The sequence below is a fragment of the Sorex araneus genome, chromosome X (genome assembly GCF_027595985.1).
Source record: "Sorex araneus isolate mSorAra2 chromosome X, mSorAra2.pri, whole genome shotgun sequence".
Lineage (NCBI taxonomy): Eukaryota > Metazoa > Chordata > Mammalia > Eulipotyphla > Soricidae > Sorex > Sorex araneus.
This window is the reverse complement of record NC_073313.1, coordinates 263,115,184-263,137,984: the sequence shown is the minus strand read 5'-3', so window position 1 is coordinate 263,137,984 and position 22,801 is coordinate 263,115,184. Positions and strand designations below refer to the sequence as shown.

Here is a 22,801-nt window from a genome sequence, read left to right as displayed (position 1 = left end):
CAGACATACCAGGACTATTTTTTTACTGTACACTAATCGCAAAGAAATGTTCTGCCATTCTTCTCTGTAGAGCTCTTCCTGTTTTGGAGTTGAATGTGTCCATGGAAAGTGGTTGAGCCCAAGAATGTTAAACTTTTTTTTCCCCCTAATTCTCTTTCCTTTGCCGACATAACTTGCTTGTGTCTTGCACATAGCACAGAGGAATTTTGAGCAGAATTTACCTTAAGAGTTCTATCTTTGTTGTCAAAGTGCTTGAAGAGAAACGTTTTCAAAACTTACCTAAATTAATTGCATTCAGAAATACAACATTGCAAGAAGCAGGGTGAAGGCAGGCAAGCTGTACGGATTCAACAGGGTATCCAAAATCCCTGATCATGTCTGTGTGTGTGTGTGTGTGTGTGTGTGTGTGTGTGTGTGTGTTTGTGTGCTCGGGGAGGGGGGGAAGGGAGGGAGGAAGAGGCAAAAGAGAAAACAGAATGAATGAGAATATTTGTGCAGTTTTGAAAAGTTTCTTGAAAAGCTGTAATCCTTCTGGCTGAGCGCTAGCTATAGACTGTAGCACTGTCATCCCGATGTTCATGAATTTGCTCCAGCAGGCACCAGTAACGTCTCCGTTGTGAGACTTGTGACTGTTTTTGGCATAACAAATATGCCACGGGGAGCTTGCCAGGCTCTGCCGTGCGGGCGAGATACTCTCGGTAGCTTGCCAGGCTCTCTGAGAGGGGTGGAGGAATTGAACCCAGGTTGGCTGCATGCAAGACAAATGCCAAACATGCTGTGCTATCACTCTAGTCCACTAGCTATAGAGAAGATTTTCTTTTTATCCCTTTTTTTTCTCCTTTCCTCCCTCCTTCACCTCTCCTCTTTCTCACTTTCACTATTCCCATCTCTCTTTCTTTCACTTTCTTTCTCCCTTATAACCACACTCTCTTTCCTTCCTTCCTTCCTTCCTTCCTTCCTTCCTTCCTTCCTTCCTTCCTTCCTTCCTTCCTTCCTTCCTTCCTTCCTTCCTTCCTTCCTTGCTTTCCTTCCCTCCTTCCTTTCCTTCCCTCCCTCCCTCCCTCCCTCCCTCCCTCCCTCCCTCCCTCCCTCCCTCCCTCCCTCCCTCCCTCCTTCCTTCCTTCCTTCCTTCCTTCCTTCCTTCCTTCCTTCCTTCCTTCCTTCCTTCCTTCCTTCCTTCCTCCCTTCCTTCCTCCCTTCCTCCCTTCCTTCTTTCCTCCCATCCTTCTTTCCTCAGTTCCTCTCTCCTTCCCTCCCTCCCTCCTTCCTTCTTCTTCACACCCTGAAGTTCCTAGGGGCTAATTCCAGCTTGGTACTGGTTGGGGGGAGGTGCAATAGGGACCACACAGTGCAGGGGGTCAAACCTGGGTCTCCAGCATCTAGAACATGTGATTAAATTTTTCAAAATATCTCTCTAGCCCCCAAGAGCCTTTTGATCTTGATGTAAACTACATTTCTGTGAATAAACAGAGAACGTTCTCCAGCTCTCAGTTTAATGCCGAGATGCTCTGTATGGAAATCTTTGCTTTTCTGTTGGGTCACAGACGCTCTTGTTTTTGTGGAGAGAAATCACACTCCCCTTGGTCTGCCTGTTTGGGATCACTTATATAAAGACTTATTTATAGCTCGAGATAGAAGGATTGTCTCTGATCTCGGGCTGCAGTTTCACTTTTGAAACTGCCTTCATGTAATATTTAAGCTTTCAAAGATCTGTACAGTGTTTACAAGTCAGTTTGGGTTCGAACTGCTGGTACTATATTCAAGAGTGAAGCCTGAATATGCCTGCAATAAGCATCAGAGAAAAAAGGCAGAAACCGGTCAGCTTCAGGATGGAGCGCAACAGATTGGGAGCTCCTACCTGCACTGGCTGGCATTTGGATTCGAATCGGATTTTGAACTGTTTTAAAAATAACTTCCAAGTTTATAGGAAGTTGGCAGTGCCTGAGATACGTTTACTCCAAGTGCCTTTGTACAAGCCCTCGTCTGTGAGGCCACAGGTGAAGGGCCTGCGAGTCAGACAGTTTTCCACCTGAATCTCGCTCTTCCCGTTCTTTAAAAGCTAAGAGCCCTTAGACTAGGCCCCTTAATGTTGAGTTTCTGAACTTTATTCTATAAAAGCAGATTAATAATAAACCCTAATTGAAGCCAGTGGTCGTGATAAATAAGAGATAATAGATATCACATTGATCTCGGACTGGAGCGATAGCACAGCGGGGAGGGCGTTTGCCTTGCACACGCCAACCTGGGTTCGATTCCTCTGTCCCTCTTGTAGAGCCTGGCAAGCTACCCAGAGTATCCCGCCCGCACGGCAGAGCCTGGCAAGTTACCCGAGGCGTATTTGATATGCCAAAAACAGTCACAACAAGTCTCACAATGGAGACGTTACTGGTGCCCGCTCGAGTACATTGATGAACATCGGGACGACAGTGCTGCATTGCCACGAACACCAATTGCTTAGCAATATCTAGCATATTCTAAGAACTCAACATTTGCTATTATGTTCACTACTGTCCACTGTTTTTCTCCTCCACAACTCTGTCACATGAACACCCAGCTGTCCTGTGGTCCCCCCTTTCAATAAACATAGAAGTGTAAACATTTAAGAGCTAGCAACTAGATTGTACAGATACATTTATCTATGAGAATTTGATTTAGTTGCAAACAATAGAAACACCCAAATAATTATGACTTAGCTGCCGTAACTTAATAAGTTTTGAAGTCTGTTAATATAAACCCTTCAGATTCATCCCTTTTCCCCATATTGCTGCGGCTATTTGAGACCCCTTGCTTGTTGATATAAGATACAGAGTCACCTTGTCGATACGTACATAAAAAGTTCAGCTGCAGGTCCAGAGAGATAATGCGGCAGATAGGATATTTGCCTTCTATGTGACTGACCCCCTTTCTATCCCCAGCACTTCATATGGTCCCCTGAGCCTGTCAGGAGTCATCTCTGAGCACAAAGCAAGGAGTACGCCCTGAGCAGCACTGGGTGTGGTTCCAAAAAATTCAGATGACATTTTGATTGACTTTCTAGTAAAACAAATTTTAGTAGAATTTACATCTAAAAATAGTGTTGGATTTTCAATTTCTCAAAGCCATGCTTAAAAGTTTTCAGTGTTGGGGGCAGGAGCAATAGCACAGCGGGGAGGGCGTTTGCCTTGCACTCGACCGACCCGGGTTTGATTTCCAGCATCCCATATGGTCCCCTGAGCACCGCCAGGGGTAATTCCTGAGTGCAGAGCCAGGAATAACCCCCGTGCATTGCTGGGTGTGACCCAAAAAGCAAAATAAATAAATAAACAAAATAAAAGTTTTCAGTGTATTGGTCATATAGCTTTGGTTAAATCCTAGGTCTGTCTTTTTAAATACTATTACACGTGCTATTTAATTTTTAAAAGTTCTGTGTGCTTATAGAAATACAGTTTTTTGGTATATTGATTTGTATCCTGATCTTTGTTGAATTTATGCCTTGGTTAGCATAGTTTTTATTTTGCATTCCTTTGGGTTTTCTTTGAACAAAATCATGGATAAGCAAATAGTAAGTCTTGTTTTTCACTTTGCACATTATAATTTTCTTTTTCCTCTTACTTGCATGATGGCATCTTTAGAAGTTCCAGTAAAATGCTGAGGGCGGACCTCTTTGCTCTGTTCTCTACCTTAGGGGAAAGCATCCATTCTCTCACCGTTCAATGTGATAGTATTGCATGTTTCTATTTTGTTTGTTGATGTCTTATTAGAAGCAAGATGGACTTTGTATTTTAGTGTACTGAATTTTTAAAAAATAAATAATGAATGGGTGTTGGCTTTTGTCCAATCACAATACTTGACTCTTTTTTTTGTGTGTGCCTGTGAAAAGTATGTGGGTTCTTGGGTGTAGTTTTATATAAATACTAATTAGGTCAAGATGGTTCAGAGAGTTTTCAAATAAATTGTACCCTCTGGCTCTTTCTGTCCGTTCTGTGCCCTCATGGTTGTTTTCGGAGAGTATCTGCAACTCTCTGACAGCATTTTCTTTCATGTATTTTGAGTTCTCTCATTAGCAGTTAGAGTTGCCCAGTCTTCCAGAGGACTCACTGCCTTTGTCATAGTAGTCATTCTTACCACATGAAGGCACTTCTGTTTTTTTTTCCAGTTCATCTTCTGTTTCTTTTATTTTTTCTTTTTAAAAAAATTTTTATTGAATCACTGTGAGATAGTTACAAGCATTCATATCTGTGTTACACTTCTAGGAGTCTACTTTTCTAATGTATTACAAAGGCGTCAGCTTTCATAAGGAATCTTTTACCATTTTTCCCACCTTTGTCCTTGTTTTTTTTTTTTATTCCAAAGGGCTTTGTCTACTACCCCCATCCTCCCACCCCCTCCAGCTGTGTTAGGGCTTATTTTCCAATGCTGTTGTTTATTCTGGGCTGGAGCGATAGCACAGTGGATAGGGCATTTGCCCTGCACATGGCCAACCCCAGTTCGATTCCTCCATTCCTCTCAGAGTCCAGCAAGCTACTGAGAGTATCCCGCCTGTACGACAGAGCCTGGCAAGCTACCCGTGGCATATTTAATATGCCAAAAACAGCAACAAGTCTCACAACGGAGACATTGCTGGTGTCCACTCGAGCAAATCGATGAACAATGGGATGACAGTGCTACAGTACTGTAGTTGTTTATTCTGGTACTATTCACTGTGCCTTTTAATTGTGTTGCTAGTCCGTTTACATTCACGATTGTTATTAATAGGGTTGGACCTATGTCTTCTTGTTGCTATTTTCTAGTTATCTCCTGTGTTCTTTGTTTTTTATTTCCTTCCTTCAGTTGGGTAAATACAATATTTATTTTTGTTTTTTTCTCTTCAGCTGCTTTTAAAGTCTTATCTATGGAGTTTCTACTTTTCGTTTTCCTTGCTGGTTTCATAGGGAGTTGACTCCTTCACTGTACACATAGGATTTACATCAGTCACATCACGGAATATGGAAGAAGGTAGATTTATATCCCATCAATCTTCCCTTATCCCTTCTTCTATTGTGTCACATGGTTTCCTTTTTTGTAAGTCATAAAATTGACACTCAGGGGCATTATTTCCCTTTAAATATCAGTTGTTTACAAATATATTGAGGATAGAAAAAATTATATTCTCCCCTCAATGACTGCCAGTCTTTGCATAAACTCAAAGTTTCATCTATTATCATTGTCATTTCATTTTAGTAACTTCAGTGGTGTAATAAATCTGGGGCCACACATTCTCACTGTTCTTTATCAGAAAATGTTTCCTTTCCCCTGCATATGTGAAATTATTTACTTTGGAGAGAGAATGCCAGCGGACCCACTTCCTCACACCCTCCTGAGGTCGTTAATGACCTTGCCTTCTGAGGACGAGCTGTGTCATCCTTATAGTACATGGTCTCTTCTTAGTCTAATAAGCACTTTGAATATTCTCTCTATGTTGGTTTTCAGTATTTTATCCATGTTCTACTTGCTTCCTTCCTGGACCTCACTGAGTATTACTGTCTATTTTTATCTCTTATTTGGGGGCCACACTTGGCTGTGCTCAGGGGCTTATTCTTGGCTCTGAACCCAGGGATCACTCTTGGTGGTGCTTAGGGGACCAGATAAGATGCCAGAGATCAAAGCCATGCACAAATCAAGCATTCTGCTCCCGGTACTATCGTCCCGGACCTCTGCTGTCTGATATTTCTCCCTACACTTGGCAAGTGAGAGCAGGGGCGAGAGAGGTGAGAGACAGGAGGTGACAGAGTTCTGATCCCCGGTCACCTGTCTTATGTTCGTGGTTTTTCCTTCTGGTGCATCCCAGACAAGGAGTGTTGCACCCAGAGGAATCTTTGCCAGAGCGAGGGAGACGGATATCCTGGGTTCAGACCCCAACCCCATTGCTTACAACAGCTACCATTTGTTTTACTCCTGTTCCTTTTGGGTTGGCAGTTTGGTTTGGATGCAGCTGGTTGCTAGACAGATTGGTAGCTGACTGGTCCAGGCTAATAGCGGCCAGGCATACTGGCCTTCTACGTTGTGATTTCTCTTCCAGCCAACTGTCCACAGAGCTTCCAGGCAGAGTTCAATGACAGTTTTCAACAACTCCCTTTTTGGATGTTCTCCTGTTCATTGTGTCAGTGCAACGATGGCTTCTCTTCTGATTTCCTTCCTGTCCTAGTCTACCTACCTGCCACGCCCTCCTCCCTTCTGCTAACATATCTACCCTACCCGTGTCCTTCTATCTCTCATTGAATGTCCACCAGGATTCAGACTCTGAGAGCGAATGGGGACACACACACAACTAAGGTATTTCCTCATAAGGAAAATCAGACCTGGGAAATCAGAGACCGGTTCCAGAGGAGCCAGGAAGGTGTGGCAGATGGCAAGAGCGACATGGTTTCTTCTTCCTCCTTCTTGTGCTCCTGAGGAGTGTGTTTCCGGAGTTCTCCCTCAGAATGAGCCACTCACTCTCCTCACAAGCTTCAAGCGTTAGCGTCTCTGTCTAGGAATCCAGCTCCCGTGCATATGCAAATGACTCATAATCCTAATTCTCTCTATCTCCCGAGTTTGAGATTTGCCAATTTCCTCACTCCTGAACCACCACAAAGCACCTCACTCTACCTACTGGAAGCTGAGCTCGTAACCCTCCTCCGGGCAGTTAACTATTCCCGCAGTGCCCATTTCGCAGTAGGTGACCACACCATCTGCATTCTCTCCCAGTCTGGGAAACCTGGGAAATACACTCCAATGAGAGCTCGTTCTTCGGGAGCATTCCCTATGTGTCAGTCACTGTGCCAAATGTTGGCCATAGGATTTGGTGCTCAATGAGCTTCATTAAAAAGAAAAACTCTATGAAAGCTCTTTTGACTTTCCTCCCCTTTACCAGGAATGCAGAAACAGTTCAGGTCTGTGGACGTCTCACCCAGGATCTTACGGCATCAAGGGCAGATGCAGTGTCCAAATCTAATCCCCATGGACTCCAAAGTTCTGCTTAATATTGAGTCACACTGAGAAGCCACCAATATGTTCTACTCACCAAAGGAATTGTCTGTTGGCATTTTAAAATAAAAAGGGATTCAAATAAGAATCTGGATTTCAGACACTTCTTGGACGTGTCATTGTTCAAGATTCATTCATTAATTCCACATCCAGACATTTCTTGGACATGTCATTGTTCAAGATTCATTCATTAATTCCACATCCAGACATTTCTTGGACATGTCATTGTTCAAGATTCATTCATTGGTTGAATGGCTGCAGCTCACCCCTTTCATTTTATTTATTTATTATTATTTTTAACCAAGATTTTTTAGAAACTACTATTGTTAGGTTATTATCAAATGAGCTCATCCCTTTTAAGAGTGATGGTTACTCTCCTTTTGGAAGGGGCTGGTATTCTTCAGTTTGCCGCCTTCCTCAAACACCCTACCATCATTCCTACCATCCTACCTCAACACACCCTACCATCATCCCTATTTAGGAATTTTCTTCCCTCCTTACCACAGTCTGTCTGCTCCTGGCTTTTGAGTATTTGACTTGTCTCATTCTGTCTCTCGACGCTGTCTTCTCTTTCATTATTCCACCATCTGGTTGCTGGCTGAGCTGACAATGTTACTTGTAAAATCATTGTCCAGACTGTCTCACATTCTTTCTCCCTGTTTTTCCAAATTGGTCCCGATAACCTCTCACCCCAATTACTGGAGCAAACACCTGGTCCCTGGCTTCCAACCTCTCAGGCTCCTCGAATTTCCTGTCCATGCTGCTTGCAAGTTGGCAGATAGAAAGGCATTGTCCAAGCCCTAGAATGCAATGCCAGGTGCTTTCATGTAGCATGTGAGACTGCTCACAGTCTGGTTTCTGGGAAGTTCCCCCTTTTGTACTCAATTTATGCTCTTCTTTACGGAAATATTAGATATCCCCAAGTCCCCAATATTATGACCAGACCTGTCTTCCTGTCTTGCATTGTGTGTGTGTGTGTGTGTGTGTCTGTGTTGCTTCCAAATCAGTTGTCAGCGGGCATACAGGCCGTTCCTGGTAATACTCTGACTCTGCCAGGCAACTTTGGAGCCTGCACAGAGGGTAGGGCATTTACCTTACACGTGGCTGACCTGGGTTAGATTAATTCATCCCTCTCGGAGAGCCCAGCAAGCTACCCAAAGTATCCCACCCGCAAGGCAGAGCCTGGCAAGCTACCCGTGGCATATTCGATATGCCAAAACCAGTCACAACAAGTCTCACAATGGAGATGTTACTGGTGCCTGCTTGAGCAAATCGATGAGCAACGGGATGACAGTACTACAGTGCTACAGTGATACTCTGACTCTGAGGACTGGGCAGTTCAATGTTCGGTGCTGGCTCTGTGTTCCAGCACTTGCTCAGCAGTGCTTGGGGTTCTCCAGGGCTATTCCCTGTGCTCAGGGTTTGGGGTTGAAGTTGGGGTCTAGTGCATGCAAGGCATGAGCTCCAGCCCTTTGGGCTTCTCTCTGCCTCTCCCTCCCCCACCAAAACTTTTGGCATCTTTATCTTTCTCTCAATTTGGGACTGGTCCATGTGGATTATATTAATATCTCACTGACCTTATCAACATCAGTCTAGCGTGACTGCTTTCTAAGATTTGTTTTTCTTTTCGTTTGACTTGATTGATTAGTCTTCAACTTCTCCTTTCATCCAAATACAAAGAAAATAGAAATGGGCCTGCCAGTCAGATTCCCCAGGGATGCTAATACCTTAATTGATCCATCATCTACGTTTTCATTTTGTTTTGTATTTTGGGCCATACTCAGCAGTTCTCAGGCTTACTCTTGGCTCTGTGTTCAGGGATCTCTCTTGGCAAGCGTGGAGGACCTTAGGGGTGCCAAGGTTTGACCTGGGTCAGCTCATGCAAGGCAAGCACCTTGCTCACTGTGCTATCTCTCCAGGTCCCCATTATCCACTTCTTGTCCTCACAAGAGCAGTAAGAGCATGGGGTTTGCATCCCAGTTCCGCCCAACTAGCTCTATCAGTCAAATAGATTATTTCTCATTTCTTGGTTCTCATTTTTCTCACTTATAAAGTAGGCCACTGACGGTTTTGTGTGTTATACAAAGATAGGGGGATTATGTGAAATAACCCATTTAAACCTTCACACCATCTGGTGAATATCAGCCCCAGTGGGTCACATCTGTTGCTGTTATTATTATCGTTTTAATTTCATTCATTCATTCAGCATCAGACTGAGGTCTGTTCTAGGAATTTTGCCTTTTGTCTTTTTTAGCGTATACAAGTTTATAAAGCAAATTATTTCTGCCCACTTTTATGGAGGGAGGCAATGGGATATTGAGAGAGGAGGTGACCCATCTTGGTTGCCCCTTTGTCCTATTAATAAGTGTTTAATTATATATTCCTTTCAATGAGAGCAGAAGGGAGTACATCTCGGCAAGAATGGAATCATACTTCACTCTAGATTTTCAAAGGGTCCCTTTGGGGGAATTTAAATGTTATTAAAACTGATTGTGTGGTACATTTTTAGTATGAATTCTAAAATTTAAAAACAACCAGCAACTTCTTAATATGTTCACTAGCACTGACTATATTTTGAGTCTTCTATTTCTGAACTGAAAAATATCACATTAAATATGCCAATTTATGAGTGATGCTTCAGATAATGAAGTCTGGTAGCTATTTTTATTTGTTTTTATATTCACTGTGTCCCTAACAAAAACAAAACTTGCCAACACTTCTAGGAGTTCTGTATGAGGATGGTTAAAAATAAGCTTAAGTGAAGATATGAAAAGTAAAATAGAGTACTGACAAACAACGGTAAAATTATTTATCTTTGGCCCCTAAAATTTGAATCATCTTCACTTAATTTTCCAAAGTACTGTTAACATTTTAAAAGATTAATAGATTTTATCAAAGTATTATTAAATAACCACATGGACACAAAGTCATGGCTATAGGTATACAGTTTTTTACATTGAGAAATACTGAAATATACACAGACAACAAAATAAAATTCACTTCTAGAATAAGCATGTTTAAATTTAAAATTGTTTTAAAGTTCTACAACTTACATGTCATAAATTTCATTCACTTTAAGACTACACGTGAAAGGTTTCTACTGAGTATGCAAGAGGTAGGCAATCACGACCGCCAAGTCTCGTGTTTGAACTTTTGTCTGTAAGTTTCTGTGGTGCCAGAGACTAAACCCAAGTCTCATTTATTCGAGTCAGACACTTTATCACGGAGCGACGTTCCCGGTCCCTGAAACATTTTCATATCAGCCAAGTCAGTACATCTTCCTGTTCTAGCCCTATTGCCCCATGAATCAACTAATATAGATTGGCCTTATCTGGACAGATATTTTGACTGGAATTAGAGAATTTATGTTCTTTTGTGGCTGACATTTTGGGCCTGGGTACCTCTGAAGGGGTGCTCAGGGGCCTGCAGGCTGTACCCAGCAATGTCTGAGGGCCATGAGGAGCTGGGGATTGGTCCTGGGTCAGCTGCCTGTGGACAGCTGCCTTTACCCCAACCACTGCCCTGTGTCTTGGCCTCTGGAGCTGGTGTCTCTTGCTTCACATGATTCATTGAGATTTACCTGTGTCACAGCTTTATTCTTTTTCATTGATTAATAGTATTCCATTGTATGACTACACCATAGCTTATCTACAACAATTGCCAAACCTAGGGAAAACATATATATATATATACATATATATACACACATATATACATATATATTGTTTTACACACACACACACACATATATATATATATGTATATATATATATAAATTCCAGAAACTTCTCTCTGCTCTATGAGGTTGATTCCATGGGAGCAACTCCACAACTCCATAGAAGGGAATGGTGGTACCAGTGGTGGATGGGAGCAAAGAAACAATTAAAACTGGTGAAAAAGTTTTTTTTCCCCATTTGGGGCTACACTTCTCAGTGCTCCAGGCTTTCTCTGTGCTTAGGCATTGCTCCTGGTGGTGCTGGGGGACTTTAGGTGGTACCAGGGATTTATCCAGGGCTGGCCGCATGCAAGGCTCTCAGGCTCTCTCTCTAGTCCTAGGAGAATGCTTTTTTCATTTTTTCACTCTTATATGTCTTTAAATTTTTACATTTGGGTCCATATCTTCTTTCTAGCAATGTATGTAAAATAAGAGTTAACCCCTCACTGCCCCCATACTCCCCCCATCCCCTGTGACCTCAATTTCGCCTTCTTGAGGGTATTTGCCATTTTTATTTACCGGAGGGGGGGGTGTTGGGCCACACAGCCTGTGCTCAGAGATTTCTCTTGGTTGGTTTCAGAGATCACTCCTGGCAGTGCTTGGGGGATCAAACCAGAGTGGGCTGTCTGCAAGGCAAGCATCTTATCCCTGTGCCATCTCTCTGGCCCTAATCACCTTGACTTTTTTTTGGCATTTAGTCTATTCAGACACGGATACACAAGCCTGCTTTGAAAAATTTTCCTTAAAAAATTTCTTTTTCAGAGGCTGGAGGAATAGCACAGTGGGTAGGATGTTTGCCTTGCACGAGGCCGACTGAGGTTCGCATCCCATATGGTCCCCTGAGCACCGCCAGGGGTGATTCCTGAGTGCAGAGCCAGGAGTAACCCCTGTGCATCGCTGGGTGTGACCCCCCCCAAAAAAGCAAAAAAATGTCTTGTTCATTGATGAATAAATGGTATTCCATTGTATGATGACACCACAGCTTACCATACATGAAATATAAAATTAAATTTTATTTATGTTTTAGACATTTATCTTTTACATATATACATACATAGACAGTACATACATACATTTACATATACATAGATTTATGCATATTTTATACATTTTATGCATCAAACAAAATCCCATGTATTTCTGTACACACGTGTCTGCATATTTTATATTTCAATGAAAACGGACTCCCAAGGCTTCATCTTTGAACCTCTAGTTGCCCGAGCTAAGGACGCTGGTCCTCCCTGCCCCGGTGGGTGATGCCGCGCGGAAACCAGGGAGGCAGCAGTTGGCTAGCGCGCGAGAGCGAGGCCTCGTGGCCCCAGGCTCCCGGTCCCCAGGCACGAGCCCAGGTTAATCGTTTCTCCATCCCCTCTGCACCCGCTTGCAGGCTACCTGGGTGCGGCGTGCGAGGAGAAGGTGGAGCCGTGCGCCTCGGGCCCCTGCCAGAACAACGGCACCTGCTACCCCGACGGCGTGCACTTCCGCTGCAGCTGCAGCGCGGGCTTCACGGGCCCCGCCTGCGCCCAGCTCGTGGACTTCTGCGCGCTCAGTCCCTGCGCCCACGGCACCTGCCGCAGTGTGGGCACCAGCTACAAATGCCTCTGTGACCCAGGTGAGTACCGCCCGCATCCCCATCCCCCTGCTTATCTTTTGCATGGGATCGCCCGTCAGTGTGTGCCTGTGTTAGCGTGACAGTAGCGGGATCTCAAGTGTGCGTGTGTTTGCGCTGTCGGTTACACGTGTCAGTTACACCTGTAAAAGAACCCCGTGTCTGGTGACACGTCTTTGCTTTCAGAGCTACTCCTGGCCGCCTTGGGCGCCTCCTTTCCTTCCTTCCTGAGCAGTTCGCATGCACGTGGATAAACGGGCGGTGCTCAGGGAGAGGGGGATCAAGCAGGATGAAGGGAATTTAAAAACGAGGCGCTTTTCTGACCGCGTAGCTATTGGAACAGTCTAGGATGATCCTGGAGCTTTTATAGTTTCGTTCTGTCCTTCGAGCCTCAGCACATCCTTCATGCTGCTGTGCAGAAAAGCCAGTGCGCGGCTTGTTCAGAGTCTCATCGACTACTCAGATTCTTACTCTGTGCTCGGAGTATGCTCAGAGGGCCTGCGGCCTTCCCAGGCAAATGTCCAAGGTTCTGTCCTTTATTCTGCAAATGTCTCCTGCGTTTATGCTACTGGGCTGTACCTGTGTGTGTGTGCGCGTGCAAATTTTAATACTCAGCAGAGTATTTGGGTGTGTATGTGTGTATATGTATGTGTGAATTTTAAGACTCAGTATTCTGGTGTGTGTGTGTGTATGTCTGTGAATTTAATACTCAGCAGAGTATTCTGAGGTGTGTGTATGAGAATTTTAATACTCAGCAGAGTATTCTGATGTGTATGTGTGTATGTGGATTTTAATACTCAGCAGGGTATTCTGAGGTGTGTGAGTGTGTGAATTTTAGTGTTTAGCAGAGTATTCTGGGGTGTGTGTGTGTGTGAGAATTTTAATACTTAGAAGAGTATTCTGGTGTGTGTGTGAACTTTAATACTCAGCAGAGTATTTCGGGTGTGTGTGAGAATTTTAATACTCAGCAGAGTATTCTGGTGTGTGTGTATGTGAATTTTAATATTCAGCAGAGTATTTTGGGTGTATGTGAGAGAATTTTACTATTCAGTAGAGTATTCTGGTGTGTGTGTGTGTGTATGTGAATTTTAATACTCAGTAGAGTATTTTGGGTGTGTGTGTGTGAGAGAGAATTTTACTATTCAGTAGAGTATTCTGGTGTGTGTGTGTGTGTGTGTGTGTGTGTGAATTTTAATACTCAGCAGAGCAGTTGTGAGTCAGCATTCGCGTCTGCGCCGCCTCCTGGGGTGGCCTGGAAAGAATGCATCGGGCAGCTCTCTTTTGCCAAATTTCTGCCCAAGTTTCCATCCCTGCGCGCCCTTCACACCGCCTGCTGGCACAGTGTCCCCGCTGGGGCTTGGCCAGTGCCCTGCTGTCCCTCATGTGCCTGATCCCCGGCTTTCCCAGGCAGTGCCCCCCAACAAGGGCGCCTTCACTGCCCACCCCCTTTTCCAGGCACGTTTCTCCCAGTGTGGCCGCCTCAGTTTCTCTTTTCTTCCTCTCAGCTCCCCCAGCCACACGTGACGTGGCTTCCCCGGCTTCTAAACGACGTGCCGTGCGCTTGTCTCTGGCTCCCTAAGGACCCTCTCGTCCCCATATGCCAGTGAATGAACTGAACTTTCCTAGGTTTTAAGATGGAACTTCTGGCCAGAGCTGAGCCACTTTCCCACAGGATGGTAAATCCCCTCTTTGATCCAGGCCGCCGGGGGCTGCACATGCCGTGAGGGGGCTGAGCCCAAGTTATGACTCAGGGGCCTGGCTCCTCTTGTCGGGGTCCAGAACTTTCAAGGGACACACCTGTCCTACTCATGAATTCACTCAAGAAGTTAGGGAAGTGCGCTGGGAGTTTGGAGAGTTTTGGTGCTCTCTTTGTCTGCACCCTTATCTCTCCGGTTTTTTATGCCCCTATTTTTCTGCTCCGAAGTTCTCTGCTAGAATGGGGTAATTTAATCTTCTTGGTGACTGTATCTCTGTCTGACTGTCTAGAGTTTTTTTCCTTTTTGGGTCACACCTGGCAATGCACAGGGGTTACTCCTGGCTCTGCACTCAGAAATTAGTACGAGCAGTGCTCGGGGGACCATATGGGATGCTGGGAATTGAACCTGGGTCGGCCGCATGCAAGGCAAATGCCCTACACACTGTACTATCACTCCAGCCCCTGACTATCTAGATTTAATTAATTAATTTTGCTTTTGACTCCCTCAGCTGTGCTCAGGGCTTGCTCATGTTTCTATGCTCAGGAATCACTCCTGAGGGTACTCAGGGGACCCCACCACGTGTCGTGTCGTGGCAGGGATTGAACCTAGGTTGGCCTTGTGCAAGGCAAGCACCTTACCCTAGTACTGTCTCTCTACCTCTGGTTACTTTTTTTTTTAAAAAAAAAGGATTAACTTCTACAGTTATGGGAAAGGCAAGTTCAGGTTGCACAGTGCAGCTTAACAGGAACGTTCCAGAAAGTTTCTGTGTTACAGTTCTGCGGTTGGATTCTATCTTTGGGAAACTTGGAGTCCTTGCTCTGAAGCTCTGGAACGGATTTCAGTGTTTATTTCAGCTCCAGAAACAAAAAACAGCCTCACTGTAACATCAAACACCGCCCACCGCTTTCAGCCACATTGGAAGGGGCTGCAGCTCAGCCATACTCACACACAAAGTTAGCAATCGCAGTGATATTTGGGGGTTTCTCCCAAGCCCTAATAAGAGGTTTCTGCACCTCTGCGTGTGTCCCCATCCTCAGAGCCCTGGCAGGCAACAAGGGAATTAGAGTCCCCCTGCAATCATGATAGATACCTCCAGGGGGCGCTTGCACAACGAGGAAGAAGCTTCAGCATGAGGATTTCTCTGAGGGGACCACAAGCCTCCAGGTTCTGGATGTCACAGTATTGGGGTAACTCAATGAAACAAGCCCTTCTTCCAGGAACATCCTTAACTCCTGCCTCCTGAGTGTCACTTCCTGTAGTGACACCCCTTGACAGCTTGGGGCGGCTGACTCCCTCTGTTTCTTGTGACAGTTGTCATCTATACTGCCATTGGTTTATTGCTCCAGCTTTAACTGGACTGTAGTTATTTAAAGAGAAAGGCTATCCTTATTTAAAAAAAAAATTGAGTCACCGTGAGATACAGAGTTAAAGAGCTGATCCTAGTGGGGTTTCAGTCATACAGAGTTCCAACACCCGCCCCTTCACCAGTGTGCATTTCCGATCACCAGTGTCCCAAATTTCCCTCCTCCCACCCTCCCCAAGCCCACCTCTTTCCCAGGCACTTTCCTTCTCTCTCTCTTTCTCAATATCTCTCTCAATCTCTTTCTTTCTCTCTCAATCTCTCTCTCTTTCTCTCTCTCTCTCCCTCCCCCCCTCCTCCTTTTGGGCATTACAGTTTGCAATACAGATACTGAGAGGTTATAAAGTTTGTCCCTTTACCTGTTTCCAGCATGCAGTTCCTATCCAGCGTGACCATTTCCAACTCTCCTTGTCGTAGTGGTCCCTTTTCTATCCCAACAGCCTTCTCCCCAGCTCTTGAAGCAGGATCCCGACCATGGACCAATCCTCCTTTGGACCCCGTTTCTACTGTCGAGAAAGGCTACTTTTAAATAACAACAAGGAGGGTCTTCCAAAGTCAGGGGGTCACATTCCCCTAACACCCCTCCCCCCAAGTAAGGCCAGATTGCCCAGTAGGGCCAGAACGGGGGCGGGGGGAGGAGGAAGACCCTTCATTCTAGGGATGCTCATCTATTCAACTGGTGTTCTGGTGGGTGGCCCAGGTTGCTGGCCCCTTTCTGGGGGAGCACTGAGAGTTGTAGAGAAAAGGCATGAAGTGGGAGCCTTCCTGCCTCTGTCTCACTCAGGGGAACCCTGACATGCTCTCCTCGAGCCACAGAGAGGGGGAGTGTCTCCCCCCAGACTCAACTTCCAGACTTGCAAGGTGGCTGATCTCAAGCTTCAATCACATGCGTCTGAAGCATCACACTTGGCCATAGCTTCTGAGTCCCATGGAGAAGCCTGAAGCTCACATAGTTCCTTTCCCGGGATGCATCAGACAGGAGACCAATGCTCTGGGGCGCACTTGGATAAGCCTTAGACATCACGTTGCTTCAGGGGGCTATTTACTGCCCATTTCCCAGCACCACCTTCAGCTGGTGGTAAGGAAGGTGTGTGTGTGTGTGTGTGTGTGTGTGTGTTTGTGTGTGTGTTTCATAAGGCATCTCAATGGAGAACAGGTCTTTAACAGGAATGGAGGGATGTTGGGGGGATAGGACTGGGGAAAGGGCGATGATGACACTGGGACATGGTGGGAAGAAGCTGGTGCACTGATGGAGGCTGTGCTATTAACATGATATTTTGCACAAAACCTTTGCCGTTATCAATACTGTAAATCACAATGTCTATAAAGATATGAAGGCATCTTAACATCTGTTCAGAATTTTCATTTTCGTAGGCAAAAATGACAATTGTCTGAAGGCCGAATTTCTCATCTTAATCTTTTGGGGCATGTAGTTGCTTTACAGCTGGTTTGCACAGTGTAGAATCTCCTGAGAACCGGCGAGATTGAGTGTCCTGTGGAAGGGCAGTGGCCTGGCCCTCTTTCCACCGAGCAAACAGATCCCACTTCGTAAACGGCAGCAGATTCCAATAGTGTCAGGCTGGTAATGAGTTCCCGTCTGACAAAAATGCCATTTGGGTTGCTGTAAAGCAGATTTGCCAGGTGCTTTAATTTTTCAAACCTTATTTTTAGCTTATCGGGTGAGGGTTTTCTGATGGGATTTTAATATTAAATAATAAAATGTCAGCACCAAGTAATTGCTGAAATGGTATCATTCGGAGACGGTGTTAAGTGGCAGGTCAGGTACTCCGAACAATTGCAAATTGAAATCTTCTCCCCACACTGCAGGCAGGGGGGACTCAGAGAGAGCCTCTTTCCTGCACGGAGCCGATGGGAGCCAGAAGTTGGTGTATTCTGCATATAGTGGTGGCGTATTTGCAGGTAGATGCCCTTTGATGATGCCAGATTCCTGAAGATCTCCCTGGATCAAAGAGAGAGAGAGATGGCTCTCCTGAGTTCACAGCTATTATCTCTGCCAGAGACACTTGCCTCATCATATAACCTTGTTGGCTCAACTGAACTAACCCAACTGTTTTTAAAAATTTATTGTGTTATTATTGAATCACTGTGAGACACAGTCATAAAGCTTTCGTGATTGGGTTCCAGTCATACAATGTTCCACCACTCATCCCTCCACCAGTGTACGTTTCCCAGCACCAATATCCTCCATATCCCTCCTGCCATCCCACCCCACTCCAGCCTGCTGCTGAGGCATGCACTTTCTCTCTCTCTCTCTCCCTCTTTCTCTATCCCTCTCTCTCTCTATCGCTCGCTCGCTCCTTTCTTTTGGGCACTATGGTTTGTAATACAGATACTGAGATGCCACCATGTTCGGTCCTTTGCCCACTTTCAGCACACGTCTCCCATCCAGAGTGATCCCCTCTAACCGTCATTGTCATAATGGTCCCTTCTCTGTCCGTACTTCCCTCTCCCTCTCCCTTGAGGCAGGCTTCCAACCCTTTAACCCAACAATTACAGAAAGTCTTTTAAACCAAACAAGATTGGGGGATTTTTTTTGGAGGGCGGAGCTTAGGAGACAGGGATTGGGGTGGTGGCAGGGACCCACCAGTGGTTCTTGAACAACTGGCCAGTGGTTCAATGCAAGGAGGTAATTCTGCTCGGGTCCTGCTGCGCTGGAGATTAACTGGATCTTTCTGGCAGTACTTGGGGACCTCTGGGGGACCGGGCAGTACTGAGGATTGAACTGTAGGCAGGCACTCTGTACTCTTTCCCAGCCCGGAAAGTAGGAGACTTACGTGGGGAGTATTTACTGGATTTTAGTCTTTTGAGAGATCTTTTCTGCTCATCACTTGCTGCAGTCTAGACCCAAGACAGAAACCTTGCATTGCACATCTCTGCTGATTCTTCTGCAAGAGAGGGTGGTCATTCGGTTAGGTCATCTAAACTATCAATATAAAGTTAGGATTTTTACCAAATTAAAAAAAATTGTTGGGGCTGGAGTGATAGCACAGCGGGGAGGGCGTTTGCCTTGCACGTGGCCGACCCGGGTTCGATTCCCAGCATCCCATATGGTCCCCTGAGCACTGCCAGGGTTAATTCCTGAGTGCAGAGCCAGGAGTGACCCCTGTGTGACCCCCCAAAAAAAAGCAAAAAAAAAAGCAAAAAAATGTTAAGGTTATTTTATTTATAAGACTATCTGACACTGCTCATCTCCTTTCTCTAAAAATATGTGCCTTTTTGGACAGCAGTGGGTTGGGAGCTTGCTGTGCATACAGCTGATCCAGGTTTAACCCCAGCACCATATATGGTCCTCTGAGCACTGCTAGGAGTGATCCCTGAGTGCAGAGTCAGGAGTAAATCCTGAGCACTGCTGGGGTGTGGCCTCCCCCAAGCCAACCCCCCAAATACATGCACACACATAAAAAATATATGCACACATATATAATAGACACACACCTATACACATATAAATGCCTTCCATGCATTTATGGACCATGTAACCTGAAAGATTTAGCCAACATTGCTCCAGTGAACACAGAATTTAAGATTCTGGCTTGCTCTTCCGGCCCATGTTCTCCTCTGAGGAGAACATGTCACTTGCTTGGCTCCATGTTTCTTTGTCTGCCTACTTTTACTCTGGGGAGACCCGTCTTCTCTCTCAAACACGTACTTCTCCTTTGGTCCTCTCTCACATCTTTCTAAATAAGTTTCAATATAAACTTTCTTGCAAAAAAAGCCATTGAATTGAACAGTCTTAAAGTTGGCCATCTCAGAATTCTGATCATGTTCGTTGGAAACAGACTCTAAGACAAGCCCGGTGAGAATCTTAATAGCAATTCAATAGCAATGAAGGAAAAAAAGGTGTGCCTTGAAGAATCTGAGGATGGCGAGCATGATAATGACGGTCTCACTGCAGTTTGATTCTTGGATCATGTCCGTGGACAGCTTTCATCTTTTGTTAACCAGAAAATTTTATCAGGTTTGTTAGGGAAAAGAGTGATTATGTTTAATATGCTCAGGAGGGTCCCCGAATATCTGCATAACAAATTAGCCTTGTCACTTGCATAGAATATATTATCTTCTCTCCTCACATCTTAATCCTGATATTATGACCCTCTTTGGGTTATATTCCAAGATATGGTATCTGTGCCCACTTGGGGGTCTTGTAATAGAATCTCGTCTTTCTAGCGGAAACGTCTCCATAATCTTTGATGCTCTGAGTATCTAAGAGGAAGTTTCAAGTTTCCCATTGACATCACCTTGACACTGAGGGCAGAGAAGGAAGAGAAACTCCTGACCTCTGGGAGGTTGTGGACTACAAGTGGGTCTGGGAGTTGTTCAGAACTGGCTGTTGAATCCCCACTGGACATCAGAACAAAAATGATTGGACAGAATGGCAGCATCGAACTCGGCCTCTCATAGGACATGATAAAGCAAGACAATCAAAACTGTTCACTAATCTTTTTCCTAGAAACTGATAAGAACGAGGTAGAGCCCACAAAAAGTACCAACCAACACCCTTTCGTGAAAACAGATTCAGGCCAGTGACCTCTTTCCCAGTGACTTTTGCCCTGTGAACTGCTCCCCAAAAAGGTTTATTGAGAACATTACAGCATAGATTTGCTCTCGATTGCAGACACTTCTCATTTTAGAGCAACTCCCCTAGATGACCCCCACTGGAGTTTAAGCCCTTCTCACCTAAAGTCCTAGGCTGTATGTTTTCTTTTGACGATTTATGTAAAACACACAATTTGTTCAATTGTAGGTATGTTGAATTGATGAGAATGCTTAAAATATTGAGAGTTCGATTGATTTAGCTTCCCCCCCCTCCATAGACTACTTACAACAAAGTTTCCAGCAAATTGGACCCTGAAATATTGTTTGGACATAAACAAGGGAGCTATGCAAGGAATGCCCTAGGTAGGGCAGGATATGGAAGGAACATCAGAACCTGTTGGCTTCATGATAAAATTCACTGGATGCAGTAACGGGGGTAGGAGGAAGGGTGCAGATGTCCACTGGGGCACTTGGAAGAGGAGAATCTAGATGATGCTCAGGAATTTAGAAAATGAAGCACTTAGTGTTAGTGCCCTATGTTAACTGAGCTATGTTTTAGAAAGGTAATTCTTTATGCTGATTGACAGTAGTATAAAGTTCTAAGGATAAAGCTTAACTTTCACATATGTTGGGAACTCATTGGACCTACCGCCATATTTTGGGCTTAGTTCACTACTACAAAGATCCTTGTACCCATTTATCCTTTCATCCACCTCCCTTCCCTCTGGTAACTACTCTGGTATTTCCCAAGACTAGAGGTTAAATTTTTTTTTAATGTAGGAGTACTGCTATTTATTCAGCCATTGATTAATCTGATTGAGCTGGGCATGAACTCCACATTACTTTAAAAAAAACTTATTGGATATCTTTGAGATAGACCATTACAAAGCTGTTCATAATTGGGTTTTAGTCATACAATGATCCATCACACCTCCCACCACCAATGTCCCCCGTTTCCCCACCAATATCCCCCTGCCCCCTACCCTCTCCCCCTGCCTCCCTCTATGGGAGGCACTTTCCTTCTTGCTCTCTCTCTCTCCTTTTCCTTTTATGCATTATGGTTTGCAATACAGGTGCTAAGAGGTCATGGTGTTTGCCCGAGATTAACTGTGGCTGTTGATATCTTTTGACATTTATGGGTCTCTGAAATAAGGTCAATAAATGAGCTTGTATAGCTGAGCCGGAGGTGGTTTGTGGGCATGGTTCCCACATACCTAACTTTTGGCCATTTAATTTCTTGGTAAACTTGATCCCAAGTTGTTGGAGTCCGGCCAAAGGCACAGTGGCAATTTGGGGGTGTCAGGAAGCTTAAAGGCACCATCGGGCTGCTAATTCACTTGCCCTGCAGGTATAGATTGACCTGTTGGCAGCACTATACCCCCTAGAGGTTAATTTTTGTTTTTGGGTTTTTGCCAGTGTTTGCTTTGGTTATTCATATCACACATAAGAGCCATCAGCTAGTCAGTACCTTTCACTTCCTTTATTTCACTTAGTCATCTCAAGTTGAATCTGTTTATCCCCACAGGCACACTGCCATCCTTGGTCCTTGCGAATGGCTGGCCCTTTGTGTATGTATGCAGGCTGCTTCTTTATCTGCTCATCTGCTGGTGGACATTAGGGTTGAACCCGTGTTTGGACTATTGTGAATAATGCTGCGATCAACGTAGGGGTGCAAATCTTTCAAAAATTATTCTGATCGGAGATGATCAGATAGTCTGGAGGTACTGGGCAGGGGAGCTGTGGGGAAACCAGCTAAGGGGGAGCTGGGGATGGGAACTTGTGGATGGGATCACAAGGATGCCTCTGAAATCTGAGCACTGGCTCACTGGGGCCTGGCTATCAGCAAGTGTCGGTCACAAGGAGAGGATGGAGCGAAAGGATTATTAGGGCTTTATCTTGGGAAATGCAGAGAAAGGACATACACAAAAGAATCTGAAGTTGCTGCAGTGGTATAGTAAGCCAACTTAGTGCACATACCACTGCAGAGTTGCCCCTTGAGACTGGAACTGGGAAATGAAGCCAAAACCAAGCAATGAAGTATGACATTCTTCTTTATTCTTTTTCAGTTGGGGATTTTTTTTTAATGGAATCACCATGAGATACAGTTACAGACTTAGAGACTTTCATGATTTCATTTCATGCATACAATGATGGAGTACCCATCCCTCCACCAGTGCCCATTCTCTACCATCAATGTTCCCAGGATCCCTCCCGCCACCCCAACCCTTTCCCACCCCCTGCCTCTGTGGCAGACACATTCCCTCTTACTTTCTCTCTCCTTTGGGTGTCGTGGTTTGCAGTACAGGTACTAAGCGACCATCATGTTTGGTCCATAGTCTACTTTCCGCACACATCTCCCATCCTGGGCGATCTTTCCACCCATCATTGACTTAGTGGTCCCTTCTCTATCCCAGCTGCCTTTTCCCCCAGCATGTGAGACTGGCTTCCAAGCTGTGGAGCTACTCTCCTGGCCTGGGGAGAGTATATACGTAGCTATAATTATAAAGAGAATAGAAATAGCTACTCTCTACTGTCTTTAGATTTTGGTATACAGGTGCCAAAGGATAGGTAGGTTTTAAGACATATGGGGGGGTGAGAGTTTTAAGGGAAGAGGACAAGTTGGGGGGTATATTGTATAGTTCTTACATGTAGGTAGGGGAGAAGAAGCTGGGGGTGACCTCCACTACTCACTTTGGGGCTTTTGGAAGATGATGCCTTGTAGGATAGGAGCGCAAGGCACGGCATTCTGTGGGAGAATCCTACTCTAAACATCCATCAAGGAGGCGAGCTAGGCTTCCCAGCCCGACCCCAGGCCATTCTTTGTCACCATTTCCTTCTCATTCTGATTTGGAGGGGTGGGGGTGTTTGGGGACTTCATG

At 45.0% G+C, this 22,801-nt stretch overlaps 1 protein-coding gene across 1 annotated transcript in view; it reads left to right on the top strand.

The window, feature by feature from the left end:
* DNER (delta/notch like EGF repeat containing) overlaps window positions 1-22,801 on the top strand; it is a 337,797-nt gene that overhangs the window by 251,343 nt on the left and 63,653 nt on the right. Inside the window, exon 8 of the mRNA XM_055122261.1 lies at window positions 12,087-12,311. Coding sequence (XP_054978236.1) covers window positions 12,087-12,311 — 225 coding nt within the window. The remainder of the gene's footprint in view (window positions 1-12,086; window positions 12,312-22,801) is intronic.